At 37.3% G+C, this 13,568-nt stretch overlaps 1 protein-coding gene across 25 annotated transcripts; it reads right to left on the bottom strand.

The window, feature by feature from the left end:
• Nucleotides 1–2,430: 2,430 nt before the first annotated feature.
• On the bottom strand, nt 2,431–13,326 carry LOC141657842 (APETALA2-like protein 3). 25 transcript variants are annotated; one of them, XM_074465194.1, is made up of 25 exons: nt 12,692–13,217; nt 12,494–12,519; nt 12,204–12,234; nt 12,029–12,116; nt 11,791–11,936; nt 11,642–11,686; nt 11,320–11,423; nt 11,119–11,228; nt 10,900–11,010; nt 9,309–10,540; nt 9,089–9,214; nt 8,753–8,959; nt 8,181–8,204; nt 7,965–8,063; nt 7,586–7,658; nt 7,240–7,390; nt 6,505–6,588; nt 6,330–6,407; nt 5,399–5,515; nt 5,214–5,286; nt 4,843–5,014; nt 4,576–4,747; nt 3,185–4,221; nt 2,999–3,083; nt 2,431–2,825 (listed from the first exon to the last, which is right to left on the bottom strand). In XM_074465194.1, exons 1-10 carry the CDS (start codon nt 12,985–12,987, stop codon nt 10,349–10,351), a joined length of 1,149 nt encoding a protein of 382 aa, XP_074321295.1. In that variant the 5' UTR covers nt 12,988–13,217; the 3' UTR covers nt 2,431–2,825; nt 2,999–3,083; nt 3,185–4,221; nt 4,576–4,747; nt 4,843–5,014; nt 5,214–5,286; nt 5,399–5,515; nt 6,330–6,407; nt 6,505–6,588; nt 7,240–7,390; nt 7,586–7,658; nt 7,965–8,063; nt 8,181–8,204; nt 8,753–8,959; nt 9,089–9,214; nt 9,309–10,348. The 25 variants fall into 25 exon arrangements, with proteins under 25 accessions (XP_074321295.1, XP_074321311.1, XP_074321316.1 ...); XM_074465210.1 differs by having other exon boundaries at nt 5,456–5,515; XM_074465215.1 differs by lacking the exons at nt 6,330–6,407; nt 6,505–6,588 and adding an exon at nt 13,238–13,326 and having other exon boundaries at nt 12,692–12,907.
• Nucleotides 13,327–13,568: the final 242 nt, after the last annotated feature.

Genomic DNA, 13,568 nt, shown 5'->3' with positions numbered 1-13,568 from the left:
GTGAGTTTAAACATGTCACCATCATAATGAGCGACGGTAGTCTCCATAATAACACAAGAATTTATAATGAGCCCACTAACGTGGCTCTGATACCACTGTTGGGAAAAATTCGTATTTCCCTCTTTGTGCAATTACGGGAAAAATAAATAAATAGTAAATAAGATAATTAGACAAAGACACAATAGAATTTTTGGTTACGCGGAAAAACCCAAATAGGTAAACAACCGCGGGACGAGTAGTCCAATTCTTCCACTATAATATTTGTAGTAGGATTAAATGTCGTCACCTTAATAAGGTGGATATCTCTATTATTAATAGTGTGCTTTCTTCTCTCACAAAACTCTCACAATAATAATACTAATTATTGTGGATTAATAATATATGTTTTGTATTTGTGGTTGATGAAATATGCTCTTCAATCTCACGTATTTATATGTGATGATGAAGGTTTAACTTACTCCAATATTAAACGCTAAAATGAATGTTTTTCCCCACATTCATTTAGCAAATGAGTTTTATCAATTTCTTTAGTAAATGCATCTACGTTATTCATTTACTAGATGAGTTTCAATGACTTAAATCATGTGAAACATCTCGTTCACTTATTGTGTTCATCCCTCTCAATTAAAGAGAGAATAACCCAACACATATCAATATTTCACGTGAACTTTCGCGGTGGACTTGTTAAAGATGTCCGTGGAGCAATTGAAAATGCCCTTGACATTAGTGGATGCAGGTATATAGGGAGACCCCTCTAGGCATTAGTAGGCTCTACGACAACATGCATCAATATAATCAATAACGTGGGTACTGACTGATGTAGTGTGTTTCTTAGTCTTTTTCATGGAAGTAATCAGTTAACCGTTGCTTTCATTTAAAGAGTAGCTGAAAGGAAACCAGTCAGCCCAGCCCAGCCCAGCCCAGCCCGAATCAGTTTACGAAAAAAGCCTGTGGCCCAGCCTCCTACAGTCAATGTATAGACGGGCCGGGTATGGACTCTGACAGCTTTACCTTCTAATGTTGTTTCCAGTATAGCTAAATCGAAGATGTCTTAACCTAATGATTAAGATGGAAGTATGTGAATATTAGATCTCAGGTTCGAAGAATCTTTACACTCCTTGTGGATTGCGAGCCTCTCCTAACACATCTAACACCGAAAAGAGGAAAAAGCTAACACTGTACATTTTTAATTTGAGGCGAAAATTAGAACGAAATTTTGTAGTTTTAGATTATAAAGTGAATCCCCTATTTACTAAATGAATAGGTGAACTCATAAATTTCCCTCCAAAAAGCATCTTTTTAAATAAGGAAGTTATTGATAATTTAATTATATTCACTAAATAAGGAAATTAATAATTATAATATGTTTCATTATATAATTCTTTTCATAAAAATTAATCTTTTTATCAAATTATATAATTTTCACTAAAAAATAAACTATTATATTTTAATTAATGAATTGGTAAATTTTCTGAGAAATAAAATAATAGGGTTTAATTTCACTTTTAACTAAAGTTAAGGAGCTTAATTGCTACAATTAAAACTTAAAAGACGTGTTTTTACTATTGAACAAAGTTGGACAAATTGCCACTTTCACGTATAACTATAAGGTCGGTAACCTCCTTGGCCCATTGAAACCTTGATTAATTGTTGACAAAACAACATTTTTTTGTGTTACACGAAAGAACATTAAAAACTGTTGATTATTAAGAAAATTTTCAACAAGCGTGTTCCGGTAGTGTAAAGAAACATTAACATCATTAATAACAAAGGACCAACTAGTTTAGAAACTGTTTTCGTCAATTTTAACCTTTGATAAAATTGATTTTTTTACAGAACCACGGCTTTAGAACAATGAAAGTTAATTGTATGCGAAATGAGGAAAATTATGAAAATAAGGCGAAGATAAAGTAAGGCAAAAGAAAAGTGAAGCGAAAACCCTTACGAATGTGTTTCATGATTTCTGAGAAACCTAAAGTCGTATCACCTCAATCAAAATAAATCCTAGCTTAGTACTAACAAAATAGCTAGCGGTAAGTCAGAAACCACAAGGACGCGAGATAATTATTCTAGTTTGTTTATATTTAGATCGTCTTAAATTAACCAATTTTATGGGGGTTTGTTTGTTTGGGGTCTAACAACTAATTGCAATGTAAATAAAAGATGCGCCGCGCCCTCCCGGGCGCGGAGCCCCAATTTGATTAACCATTGACATGATACTAATGGGATTTCCGTATAGTTAATGTGCGTCTGGCCTTAGAATAGCATGGTAATTACTTGACGAAGTTGGTCCCTACCATTTAGCAGCCTTACACTACTATCTTGGGCAATCAAAATCCTATAGTATAGCTATAGCCCTGGGGCCAGAACGTATATGTTAACAGCTGGGTCAGTAATCGGAGAGTAGTGGGCTGCACCGGAAAGACAAAATAAAGGTAAAATCATACAGTCTAGATATGATTAAGATGGGACAGAGTGAGGAATACATGAAAGGAGTAAAACATAATTTTGCAGAAAAGCTAGATACTTCTACACAAAAGGTAGGGCTTGTCTAGTAGTCATATGTTACTAATCATCCGCTACATTCAGAATGTATCCGGCTTTTTTCTGCCATTCCGAATTTATACTTGAAAGTGTGCACCGGGTACAAAATTGTACCAAAATTTGTCAAAATAGCCCTAGAATTTTTGGTGTTTAGATTAGACACTTTTTGGAGCACCCACACCATCTCGAGTTCTGGCGAGAGCTGTTGTTGGCACTACCTGAACGTACAGCTTAGTTGTCCTTAATTTGTTTTCAATATAGTCGAGGTAAGCCTCTCTTTCCTGCATATAAGGCAAATGTATTCATGGTTAGTCTCAGCTTAAATGCAACTCCTTCCTATGCGATAATAACCGCGCAACACTAAATGAGTAAACCAGGTGTAATGAATAGTAAGCTAAGAGCAAAACAGTTCAAGGCAAGCATCGAAGGCATTGAAGGTTGAGGTCAAACTAACCATGCATGAGTAAGCATGACATATGCCATTCGATGGCGGCTCTTGCAGCAGCTGCGTACCGCGACACGGCGTTCTTAATCTGCTACTTTTGAGTACAGCAGAAACATGGCGGATTGTTAGTGTTAACAAATCTTATAATTTTTGCATGTTAAATAAAGAGTAGCTAAGTCAGTTCAAAGGCAGTACATATGAGCTGAACTTTCCGGCTTGGAGTTCGACAAATCTTGTCCCCTACAACACTATAATGTCCGACAGCTCGAACAACAGCTGGGGCCTGCGTAGTTAAACCAACGCAAAAGTTTATTAGAAGCACACGTTTTTCCAAACAAATGCCTTTTTAGAGTAAGTGAACTGAATAATTGCATGCCTTGCTAGTTGAAAACTTGAACCTTATCAACAAGATGGCGCTTAAGGTTCATAGGCATCAACAAACACTGTATACATACATGTATCAATGATAAACCCAAACAATAAGGTAAATAAATTGATGGTTGAAAATACAGCTCAACTTTATCCCTTGTAGTTAAATTAGTCATTACCACCTCGCCTGGTGAATGAACCCAAGTTCGTCAAAATATCAAGTTGTTCACTTTAGCACGAGGTGGAACCAACTCCAAGTCTCCAACACAACGCCATCTTTTCTCAGCGTCACACGTGTCATAAGTTCGCTACAATCCAATCATTTAAAATCTTAAGCAGTTAAACTTCCACCTACACAATGCATATCAGCGCATGAATATCGCTTAACGTGAAAATATAATATAATAGGCAATCATAAGCAATGCAGTGGAGTTGGGCATTATAGAAATTATACACAATGGTGGGAAGCTCAAAATTAACCAACTCACAAGCTGAAACCTGATAGTTATCAAGCAGGAGTTCACACGTAATTCTCCAATAGCTTCAGCCATCAAATGCACAATGCTACATGTTTCACCAATCCAAGTGCAAGCCATACTAACCACAACTCGATACAAGAAGAATATAGAAAAGGATTTTAATCAGCCTTACACATGAGACCGTCTTATACTACCCTTGTTGAATATAAATAGTCAGACACAGCTACTTCAACAAGAAAGGTTCATGCTTTTCACTTGAAATGAATTGTTAGATGTCAAATTATCGGCGCAGCAACCAATGTGAAGTATTGACATAACATAAATCCAAACACAGAGGAACATAAGCTGAAGTGCACGCAAGGGCATAACTATATCTCTAGCTACCTGCATTAAACACGATTGATTGTCACACTTATCACGTCATAGAATGAATAATGGCTCATATAGGGATTGGGTTGGTCGCACACATATGACCAATTTTATAACTTGTCACACCCTTTAATTTAGACATGATGAATATTATAACTTGTCACACCCTTAAGATCAAACAATAGCATCAATAATTCAGCTGGTCACATCGCTACCCTAACAAAACCCATAAGAATATCAATATCCAATGCAGCAATTCAATGGCAATCTTAAAAAAACCATTCAAAAGTAAAGATCAAAGCAAGCTATGCCCCAGAGAGTATATTATCACGGCTACTGTGAAACGACAAAGGTAAAATTATAGCGTACCATGTCCTGGTTAAGACGAAGGATCCATTAAAAGCATTCATAAAGCAAAAAGCATCGATTGTAAACCAGCCGCAATAGCTCGGAGGGCCAAAATCTGCAGTAAACAGCCAAGTGAAGCAGTCGTAGTATCTCGGAAGTTCAATATATCGCATCAATTTCCATCCCCACAATCCTGCAGTCGCAAGGAAAAAACACAAATAAGAGAGCTGATCAGGAAGGACAGCAGCTGTAAGCTTATTTAAACACAAAGGTAAAATTATAGCGTACCATGACCTGGGTAAGACGAAGGATCCATTAAAAGTAGCCATCAAGCAAAAAAAACATTGATTGTAAACCACCCGAAACAGCTCGGAGGGCCAAAATCTGCAGCAAACAGCCAAGTAATGCAGCCGTAGTAGCTCGGAAGTTCAATATATCGCATCAATTTCCACCCAACAATCTGCTTTGCCAAAAAGGAAATCCCATGATGATTAGCCATTTCATAAGTTTCACCAAGAATGGGATTGAAAGGCTTCCAAGTGCGTTAATAAGCATAGTAGACAGATTGCCCACGATGCTGCTTAAAATGACAGGGATATTAGCCTTTCAATTGGATGATAAATTTACCAGACACAAACTCCAACAAAAATCATGCTCACCAGAATAAACCAGTCGCATGTAAGAATCTTCACATTCATCGGCCTGATCTAACAGGTAGCAATATTCCATCAGCTGTCAGAGACATACATCAGAAATGGATATTAGCACCCATTGCCACAAACCTTTGAGCACCAATTCATTTTTTACAACACACTCGTTATGAAGAAACAGTTTGCACAAAAACCTTCGGCATTTTTTGCAGCATTATCATTGGCTAAAAAATCTCTACAGGAAGCGTGACCTTTGATGTTACATCTGCTCCAATATATTTCTGCATCATTTTGCAGCAGCTATCTCTGTTCTGTAATAAGTAAAACGGAAAGATTAGAATCTTTACACTCACTCTGTTAGCAGCGGTGAAGAGTTGTCCTACTATAAGTCCTTAGGAAAAGCAAATAACGTTTAATGTTTCTTTGTTTGAAAAAGGCAGGCACTTCACTGAAATTGATAGTTTTAACGAGCTGGGAGGGGTTCAAAAGGAGACCAAGGAGCTTCAAATTTTCACATCAGCAGTAAACTTCAACTAAACCAGAATGCAAATGAGCTAACAATAAAGAGCCAAACTTGAGCGAATGCAAATGAGCTAACAATAAAGAACCAAAATTTAGAACAACACGATATAGTCCTTTGCTAAACATGTTAGCGATCCACCAAAATCCAGAACATCACCAGCTAAACTTGAGGAAATGAAAATTAACTGACCAAAAAGAACCAAAATTTAGAACATCACGAGATAGTCCTTTGCTAAACATGTTAGCGATCCACCAAAATCCAAAACATTCCCACACTTAAACAATCCAGCAACAATAGTTTCAAATAACCCCAAAACAAAATAAAAAACACAATTTACATATTTGAAAACCTGTACGCATTATTTTTAAAAACAGCCTGATCAGAAGGTGAATCAAAGGACAAGCATGGTTCCGAAGTGAAGGGTACAAATACAATCGTAACTGAAACTGAATGAACAAACAGAATTAAACCCTATACAACAAAGTGAACAAACACAAATTTGTCCTCCGAGCAGAAGAAAGCGGAAGTTTAAACAAAATCCACTCGGAAAGCCCAAAAATTTCACAAAACCCGGATCATCAGGGTGAGAAAATCAAACACACCTGCGGCAACAACTATATCAAAAGAAACACAGCATACAACACAAGCAGGTGCAATATAATCCGAGCTTATCCTAACTTCTGTGAAACACATTTAAAGGAAGAGCTAAATCTGTAGTCAACAATTTAATCTCAATCAAATTGGGAGTATGTGGACTAAAGATAATTATGCCAATACCAATTGTGAGGTCCCAGGGGCTCCGTTGTTGTCTAAAAACGATAGCTACGTCCATCTCACAATATAACTTCAAACCAGTCACAGCTGATGAATAAATTGGAAAAATCAGAATAAACACAGATCATATAAACCTATCTATTCATCAACAAAGAACAGTAAGGAAAAATTGAGGAATGTAGGGACTGGATGCTGATGGATGTGTGGCCCACTAAAAGGAGAACAATAGAAGCAGATCGGCAACAAAATTCAACAAAAACATCACATATGAAACCTTGATGGTTAATTTTATAAAGCAAGTTTCTAATACAGTTGGTGTTACCCTAAAAAAAAAAAAAAAAAAACTGATCTTTAATGTGATATCAATAATCAATCTGCCATTTGTTTGGCTGTGAAAACATTTCAGCAAGTACTTAAAAGCAAAATCAAAACAGTATCAGAGATCATCAAAACAAGACGTTTACAAGTTATACCATTGAAGCTTAATATATAAAGTAATAAAACCCAAAACCCTAGGATTCAACATGGCACTATTGATAGGTGCCATGTCTCATGTTAGACTGTTAATCTGAGAATGCATAGGTGCCCCACCATAAACACAACACGCTGAAGGTCCAATAGCACCACCCTAAACTCAAAAGTCCGCAAACACTTGTATAGATAGACAAGAAAGTAATTGATATAAAAATTAGAAATTTGAGTTCTGCCTAGAGAAAGAGGAGGTCGAGAGTGAAATACCTAAAACTAACACCACAAATCCATCCACGGCCAACATCGATTCCGTCACATTAGCCCTGAGGCAGGCCGCATCTCCGTAGTTGCACTCACAGAATATCGGTTGGCACAATTAACTACGTAATGTTCTTCATAAGTAGCACAATCATTTGCACTGTAAAAAAAAGAACAAAAGGGCATTTAATGACCACAAAATACACACATCCCTCCAAACACACAGAGACATGAATTACTAAATAGAATCCGAAAAAATCATTAAAGTGATACAATTTTGCAAAGTGATAGGATTTTAGAATGACAAATAGGATTTTAAAATAACCAGGAAGAAGTTTTCGCCTCCAAATTGTACCTAGCAACCCAGACTTGGTCAGCAGGTGATCCCAGGGATAAGTCCAATTGGAATTTGCACTAACCAACATAATCTGTACGCATTACAAGAATAAAAAGGGGTAAGATAGATATAAGATGCGCCTAAAATCAAGCTCTAATGTTTTGTGTTTCGTGCTAGAAGGAATGTTATGTGAACAATCAACGTAAAGCGGTGTCTTAAGAGACCGAGATTGCCAAAATGACAATTTTAACTCTCTTATTAAAAAATTTGTAACTATTCTATATTGTGAGAATTTATCGGTCACATCTTCTGTCCCCCGAAAGTCAAATGGTCTCAATATATTTGATGAAGGGAGAATTAGATTGACAAATAGTTGTTCCAGAGCCCCTTTGCGTACCCGATGCACTTTACCATTGCTGTCAAATTCAGCTAATGTTGGCCTTCTGCTAGTTGGATTAAATGGCAAAAAGTGTATCTCCTGAACTCCAGCATGTGCCTACGAAATGTGCTGACAAATTACTCGAGCCACAAGTAATAAGAAAAAGTAAACTATTTTAAAAATAAACCACCAAACAGCAAACCGTCTTTGGGGCAGCTAACATGTTAACTATACCTGCATTCATTGCACCCTGGTTTTCTGTTCGGGATGCTCGAGTCACCATGAAAACATCAGTATTGGCATCGACAGCTTTTGCAAAGACTTGCAAGTTAGTTTGTTTACAGTTTAATAACATGAATCATAATAGCTCTCCAAGTGAGAGATAGATAGAGGTCAAACAACTAACTTCAATCAGACTCCTAGCAACCGTGAGCTTGTGCAATGTTCAAGTTACAGTTTTAACACTACACAACACATCCATACCAGCTATCTCCAATATAGCAGGCACTCTTTTGGTGATAGCTCCCTAAAGACAGTTATATATGGTTTTAGACCTCACCATCAAAGACCCTACACACAAAACTCATGTAAAACGGTCTTACCAATATAAGGAACCCCAAAAAGATTCAGGTTGGTCTAACATATTTTCCGCCGACCATTTGATTGTATATGTTTTCAAAATACAAGGGGAATTTGGAAAACTTTATATATTTAAATGGGGGCAAGGGAGGTATGACTCACTATGAGGACGTATACAAGACTCAATGAACATCTTAATACCATTGGAGTTAAGATAAAAAAACAACCTGTTGAGCGAGTCAATGGGAACCAATAGCCATGGTAACTAAGAGGGCAGTGGACACGGCAATAGGCATTCCACCAATGAGGAGGACAATCAAATTGTAAATTCCGGGACGTTTTCCACGACATTGTATAGTGTACATGACAATGATTCCCACCAACATCCCAACAGCCATAGAACATATATAAAAGTTCCCATCAGCAGTTAAGACCTACATAGAAACAAAACATCTCAGCATGAATTAGATGGGAATCCAGAGAACCACACATTTTATGAGCGTAAATTTGGCCTTTCGGAATTGAAAACTTGGTTGCTTAAGTCAACAAGGTGAAAAGCCTACACAAAAAATGTGTGGACTCTAGTTGCAATGACAATAGCTTCAATTTCTCTTGCTTGCAAATAGAGCTTGAGTAAACACCATCGCTAGGGCCTTTTGTGACTGGGAGGTCTCTGCGGTCAATGCAGACTGCAAACGTTACAGTTTCAGTAAACTAAAGACGTCTTTAGAATGTCATGACATGAGTGTTTGATACCTCTTTTAATAGTATGAAGTAACCTACCTGGTCAATATTCAAAGGTGCTCCCCCCCAAAAGATGAGCACCTGCTCAACACTACTCCAGTACTTCAATGGCGGGGTAAGGGGTTGAAGGTCGGCATCCTCCTTCCCAATGTTTGTACACCATAAAGAGTTTGCTTCTAACAGATTCCACGGCCTTGGCCGCAGAAATGCATTGAACAATGGTCTATCTATTTTAAACACAAGGAATCCAAAATGAGATGATAAATAGGAACGAAAGAAAAAAAAAATAGAACAACCAAAGAAAATCCACTCAACAGGTAGGACCTTAAGCACCATGGAAGGCGCTGGAAAGCAATAATAACAAAAAACATTTGCATCTCTAGAAATTAGTAGCTAAAATCAAGGCACCAGCAGCGTGTAAAAAAGGTGAACATACACAATGGGATAGCGAAGCTCACACAGCACCGTTAACAACAAATATAAAACAAAGAAAGCATTATAATGCAATTGCATCAACCCAGTAAGTCCTCTTGCATGATCACCTGATTTTAATTTTAACTCATAAACCGAGAATATAAAACACTGACCTAAACTCCAGCTTTAGGAGTGCGCACCAGAATTTCTGGACGCACGTTGTTTTCTAAATAAATTCAGAGGTGAACAAAGGAAAGGTACGGGAAAAATTAGGCCAAAACGTTTCCGAATCCCAACAAATCGTGAAAATCAAGATAGATGGGTTCCTGAGTCGTGCTCCAAATGATGATCCCAATTAGTGGTACACATTGAGGCAGGCGGAGTACTATATTTGCCACCTGAAAGGAACTGATAAATCACCTCCGCAAGCAAGTTCCGTAAAGCCGTTCAAAAGAGTAGTTTTTCCGAGTCCTAGTACAATTATTGCTCCTTCTATGAAGCATACCTAAGGCTACAATAAGCTAATTAATAGAGTATCATTTTTTTTGCAAGCAAGTTCCGTAAATAATGCTACAATAAGCTAATTAATATCATTTTTTTGCGCTACAAGCCGTTACATGTTTAGAAAATCGAAGAGGGAGGGTGGAGTGATATAGCTTGATGAGTTAGTAATGTAGTGTTGACGAGTTAGAATAGTAAGGTCGACCAAAAGCAGCTGTTGAAGCAGTTGCAATTGTTGGGAATCCTGATGATGCTGCATTGGAGAAGATAGGGACTGTATGACTTCCTTGGACTTGCATTTTCCATGCAAAGCTATTCCAAGGTTCACTTTCCCTCGTCTTCCCTTTCGCGCTTTCCTGTCAAATATCATATGCATTAGAGCAACACCTACTTAGAATGTTAATAGTACAAAGAGGTTGTTTCGGGATGACGGATGACTCCTTATGAAATCGGGTAAAGAGGTTGTTAATAGCACAAAGAGGTTGGTACTTTATAATACAAAGAAACCCAACTGGTTTGTGAGCCATTTTGATGTATTTCATCCTAATTCAAAACTGAATTTCGTGACTCTTTAGCTCCATTAAAAATGAACCCACATCAAAATCTAGAACAGTAGGACAAAAAAATCAAAGTTCGACACCACATTTGACAAAAGTTCAGTGTTTCTTTAATGGTTTATGCTATAGTATGATTAGTAGCCATACATAATTATTACCTGAATGACAGGAAAAAATATGGGATTAATACCGCTCCAGGTAGAAGGGAGCTCGGAAGGGTACATGTGGCTATGAAGTGTTGGAGGGAGCTCCGTTGCTGCTATCCAATCCTGATTCAAGGAACACAAAGTAATATCAACCTTGATTAACTTCCTGGCGAATAACTTACAAATCATGATAATCAAAGAAAAATGTTAGCATCACTGTTGTACACAAACCTTTGTTCTCATGTTATTTAGCCTACAATCTAAAATGTGGGTTTTCTTGTGGCCATCAGCAAAAGAGGCATTGCCTATTCCCAAGTTCAAATCTAGAGAATGCTGGTCACCTGTTACACGAGTTACAAGTTCGTCAACAATTGGCAAAAGAATGAACAAGTAACCGGGTGAACTCTAAAAAAAGAATTTCATGTTTTCAACCTTCAATACGTGCCTCTGAGATTATCTCTTCTCCATATATGTTTGGATCGAAGTTTGTGACAGCTTCCTTTCCATTACACTGAATAGCAGCCTTGTCATAGGCCCTAACATCATACAAATAAAGACATTCAAGATTTCAAGCTCCCGCAATTGCAAGTATAAATTCACTTGATTGGGCCATCTATACAAGCAGATACTTTACATAGTCTATTTTAGTCGGTCTCAGCCAATCATTTGCTTTTCCATTGTTAGTTTGTCTTCCTTGCATTGGATTACATTTTTTGAAATAAACAATTTAAAAACACACACATGATGATCAAACCTTGCAGCTTCGATTTCATGATCATACAAGCCAAGATAAATATACCTGCGCATCACAAATTCAGTAATAGCAAGCTGAGAAACAGATACCCAAATGGTATTCATGTCACAAACTGTAATGTCAAAAGCACGAGTCTTATGTTCCCTTACTTTTTTCCTAAGAGTTGTCCCATTCGAGCCTCCCAACGACCACATTTGTGTAGCGTCACACCCCTGTACTTAGAGCTTCCCCTGGAAAAGCCAGTGCTTTGACGACGAAGAAGATGCACAAATTCTTCTTTTGTCAGGTTGCTCATCTAAACCACAACAAAATCCTACATTGTAAATAATCATAAAGACGAGCACCAAAATACTCAACCATAACTAACTACATCATAAATTAACCCACTTGGTTAAGATCATCTTCATAATCACTGACATCAAAATTGATATCTGCATCAACTCCACGAAACTTAATGGCAGCTCTATCATATGCCCTACACCAAAAACTCAGCCGGATGAACAATTTTCAAACGAAATTACACAATGCTACTGTCTAAGTAGCACAAAAACCAGTGTTTTACCTAGCAGCTGCATGGGCAGTATCAAATCCTCCTAGAAGAAACAAAACATGAAAAACCACAAAAAGTATTATCACCAAAAACAAATGCTATACAGAAATCTTTTGGCAAATTATTATTACCACTATCATATGAGACGATCTCACATGTTAGATCACCCTACATATCGTATAATTAAATGAGCTGGTTGGTCTGACATGTGAGACCGTCTCATACAAAACTCAGTGTCAAATCGTACTAATAAGTGGTGTTGAAGTTTCATATGGTGGCAAAACTGAAAATACACGTCTTACCTAGGTACACCTGTTTTCCATTGTCCCTGCAGCAACAAAAAATAACATATCTTTATTCTTTAGGCTCACTTGAATCCAAATTTCTTTCTTATTTGTTGGACAATGAAAGAATCCAATTGAATAATAAAAGTTCATCAATTAACATTATATATTTATATACGAGTACTTTTATGAAACGTAAAGAAGTGAAGAAGAAACCAGATATGAGATTCCCATCTGCCAGTCCTCCGATAAAAGGTAACCCCACGATACTGAGAACTCCTTGACCTGGGTCCCCTCCTACTCTTATTCTTGACCTGAGCAGGTCCCATGATTGGCCTGATGATCCGACCCGGCCCATGAGGGAATAGCTCCTTGGTAACAAGGCCAGTAGCATGATGATGATGGGATTGGGATTGTGTTAGTATGTCGAAGCTGTAATAAGTAGATAAAGAAGAATTAGAGTTGGATTGGGGAGAATGTGTGCTTAGATTAAGATCCAGCATTGCCGCCATATTAACGCAAGCAATACTACTAGACTAGACTACATAAACAAACTACTGAATTTGAATTTGGTACTAATTTTGAGAAGAAGATGTATTTATTAATAGTAAAAGGAAAAGAGAAGAAGGTGGGGAAATGAAATGACTGTGTAAAGATGGAGAGTGGTAAAAGGGTAATAATGAGACGTAGTTTCGTACAAAGGGGAATACACAGAGGATGAAGCACTCGGTATTCCCGGTGGGTTTAGGAGAGGTTTATTACCATTTCTTATTTCTTTTCTTTACTGCTCACTGCTCCCACTTGTCTTTTCGCAACCCTCTTTTTACTCTCTCTCTAACATCAACCCCAATTACAATAACCTCTAGTTAGTATTTACGTGTTTTTACAAATAATCACCGCGTATTTGTTTTTTTACAAATAACCACCAAACTTTTATGTATACTCCCCAATCACCACCGTATATCTGCCCCGAGACACATTTTTCTTATTTTCCGACTCGTTAATTAACGATTTTTGTCTAATACCCAAATTACCCTTTCCATTTACTCCCAAAATCATTCGATCATTTGTAAAAATCGTCAAATTACTCCCA

Source organism: Silene latifolia, chromosome 5, assembly GCF_048544455.1.
Source record: "Silene latifolia isolate original U9 population chromosome 5, ASM4854445v1, whole genome shotgun sequence".
Taxonomy (NCBI): domain Eukaryota; kingdom Viridiplantae; phylum Streptophyta; class Magnoliopsida; order Caryophyllales; family Caryophyllaceae; genus Silene; species Silene latifolia.
Note: the sequence above shows the minus strand (reverse complement) of the source record. Positions and strands in the feature narration are given on the sequence as shown.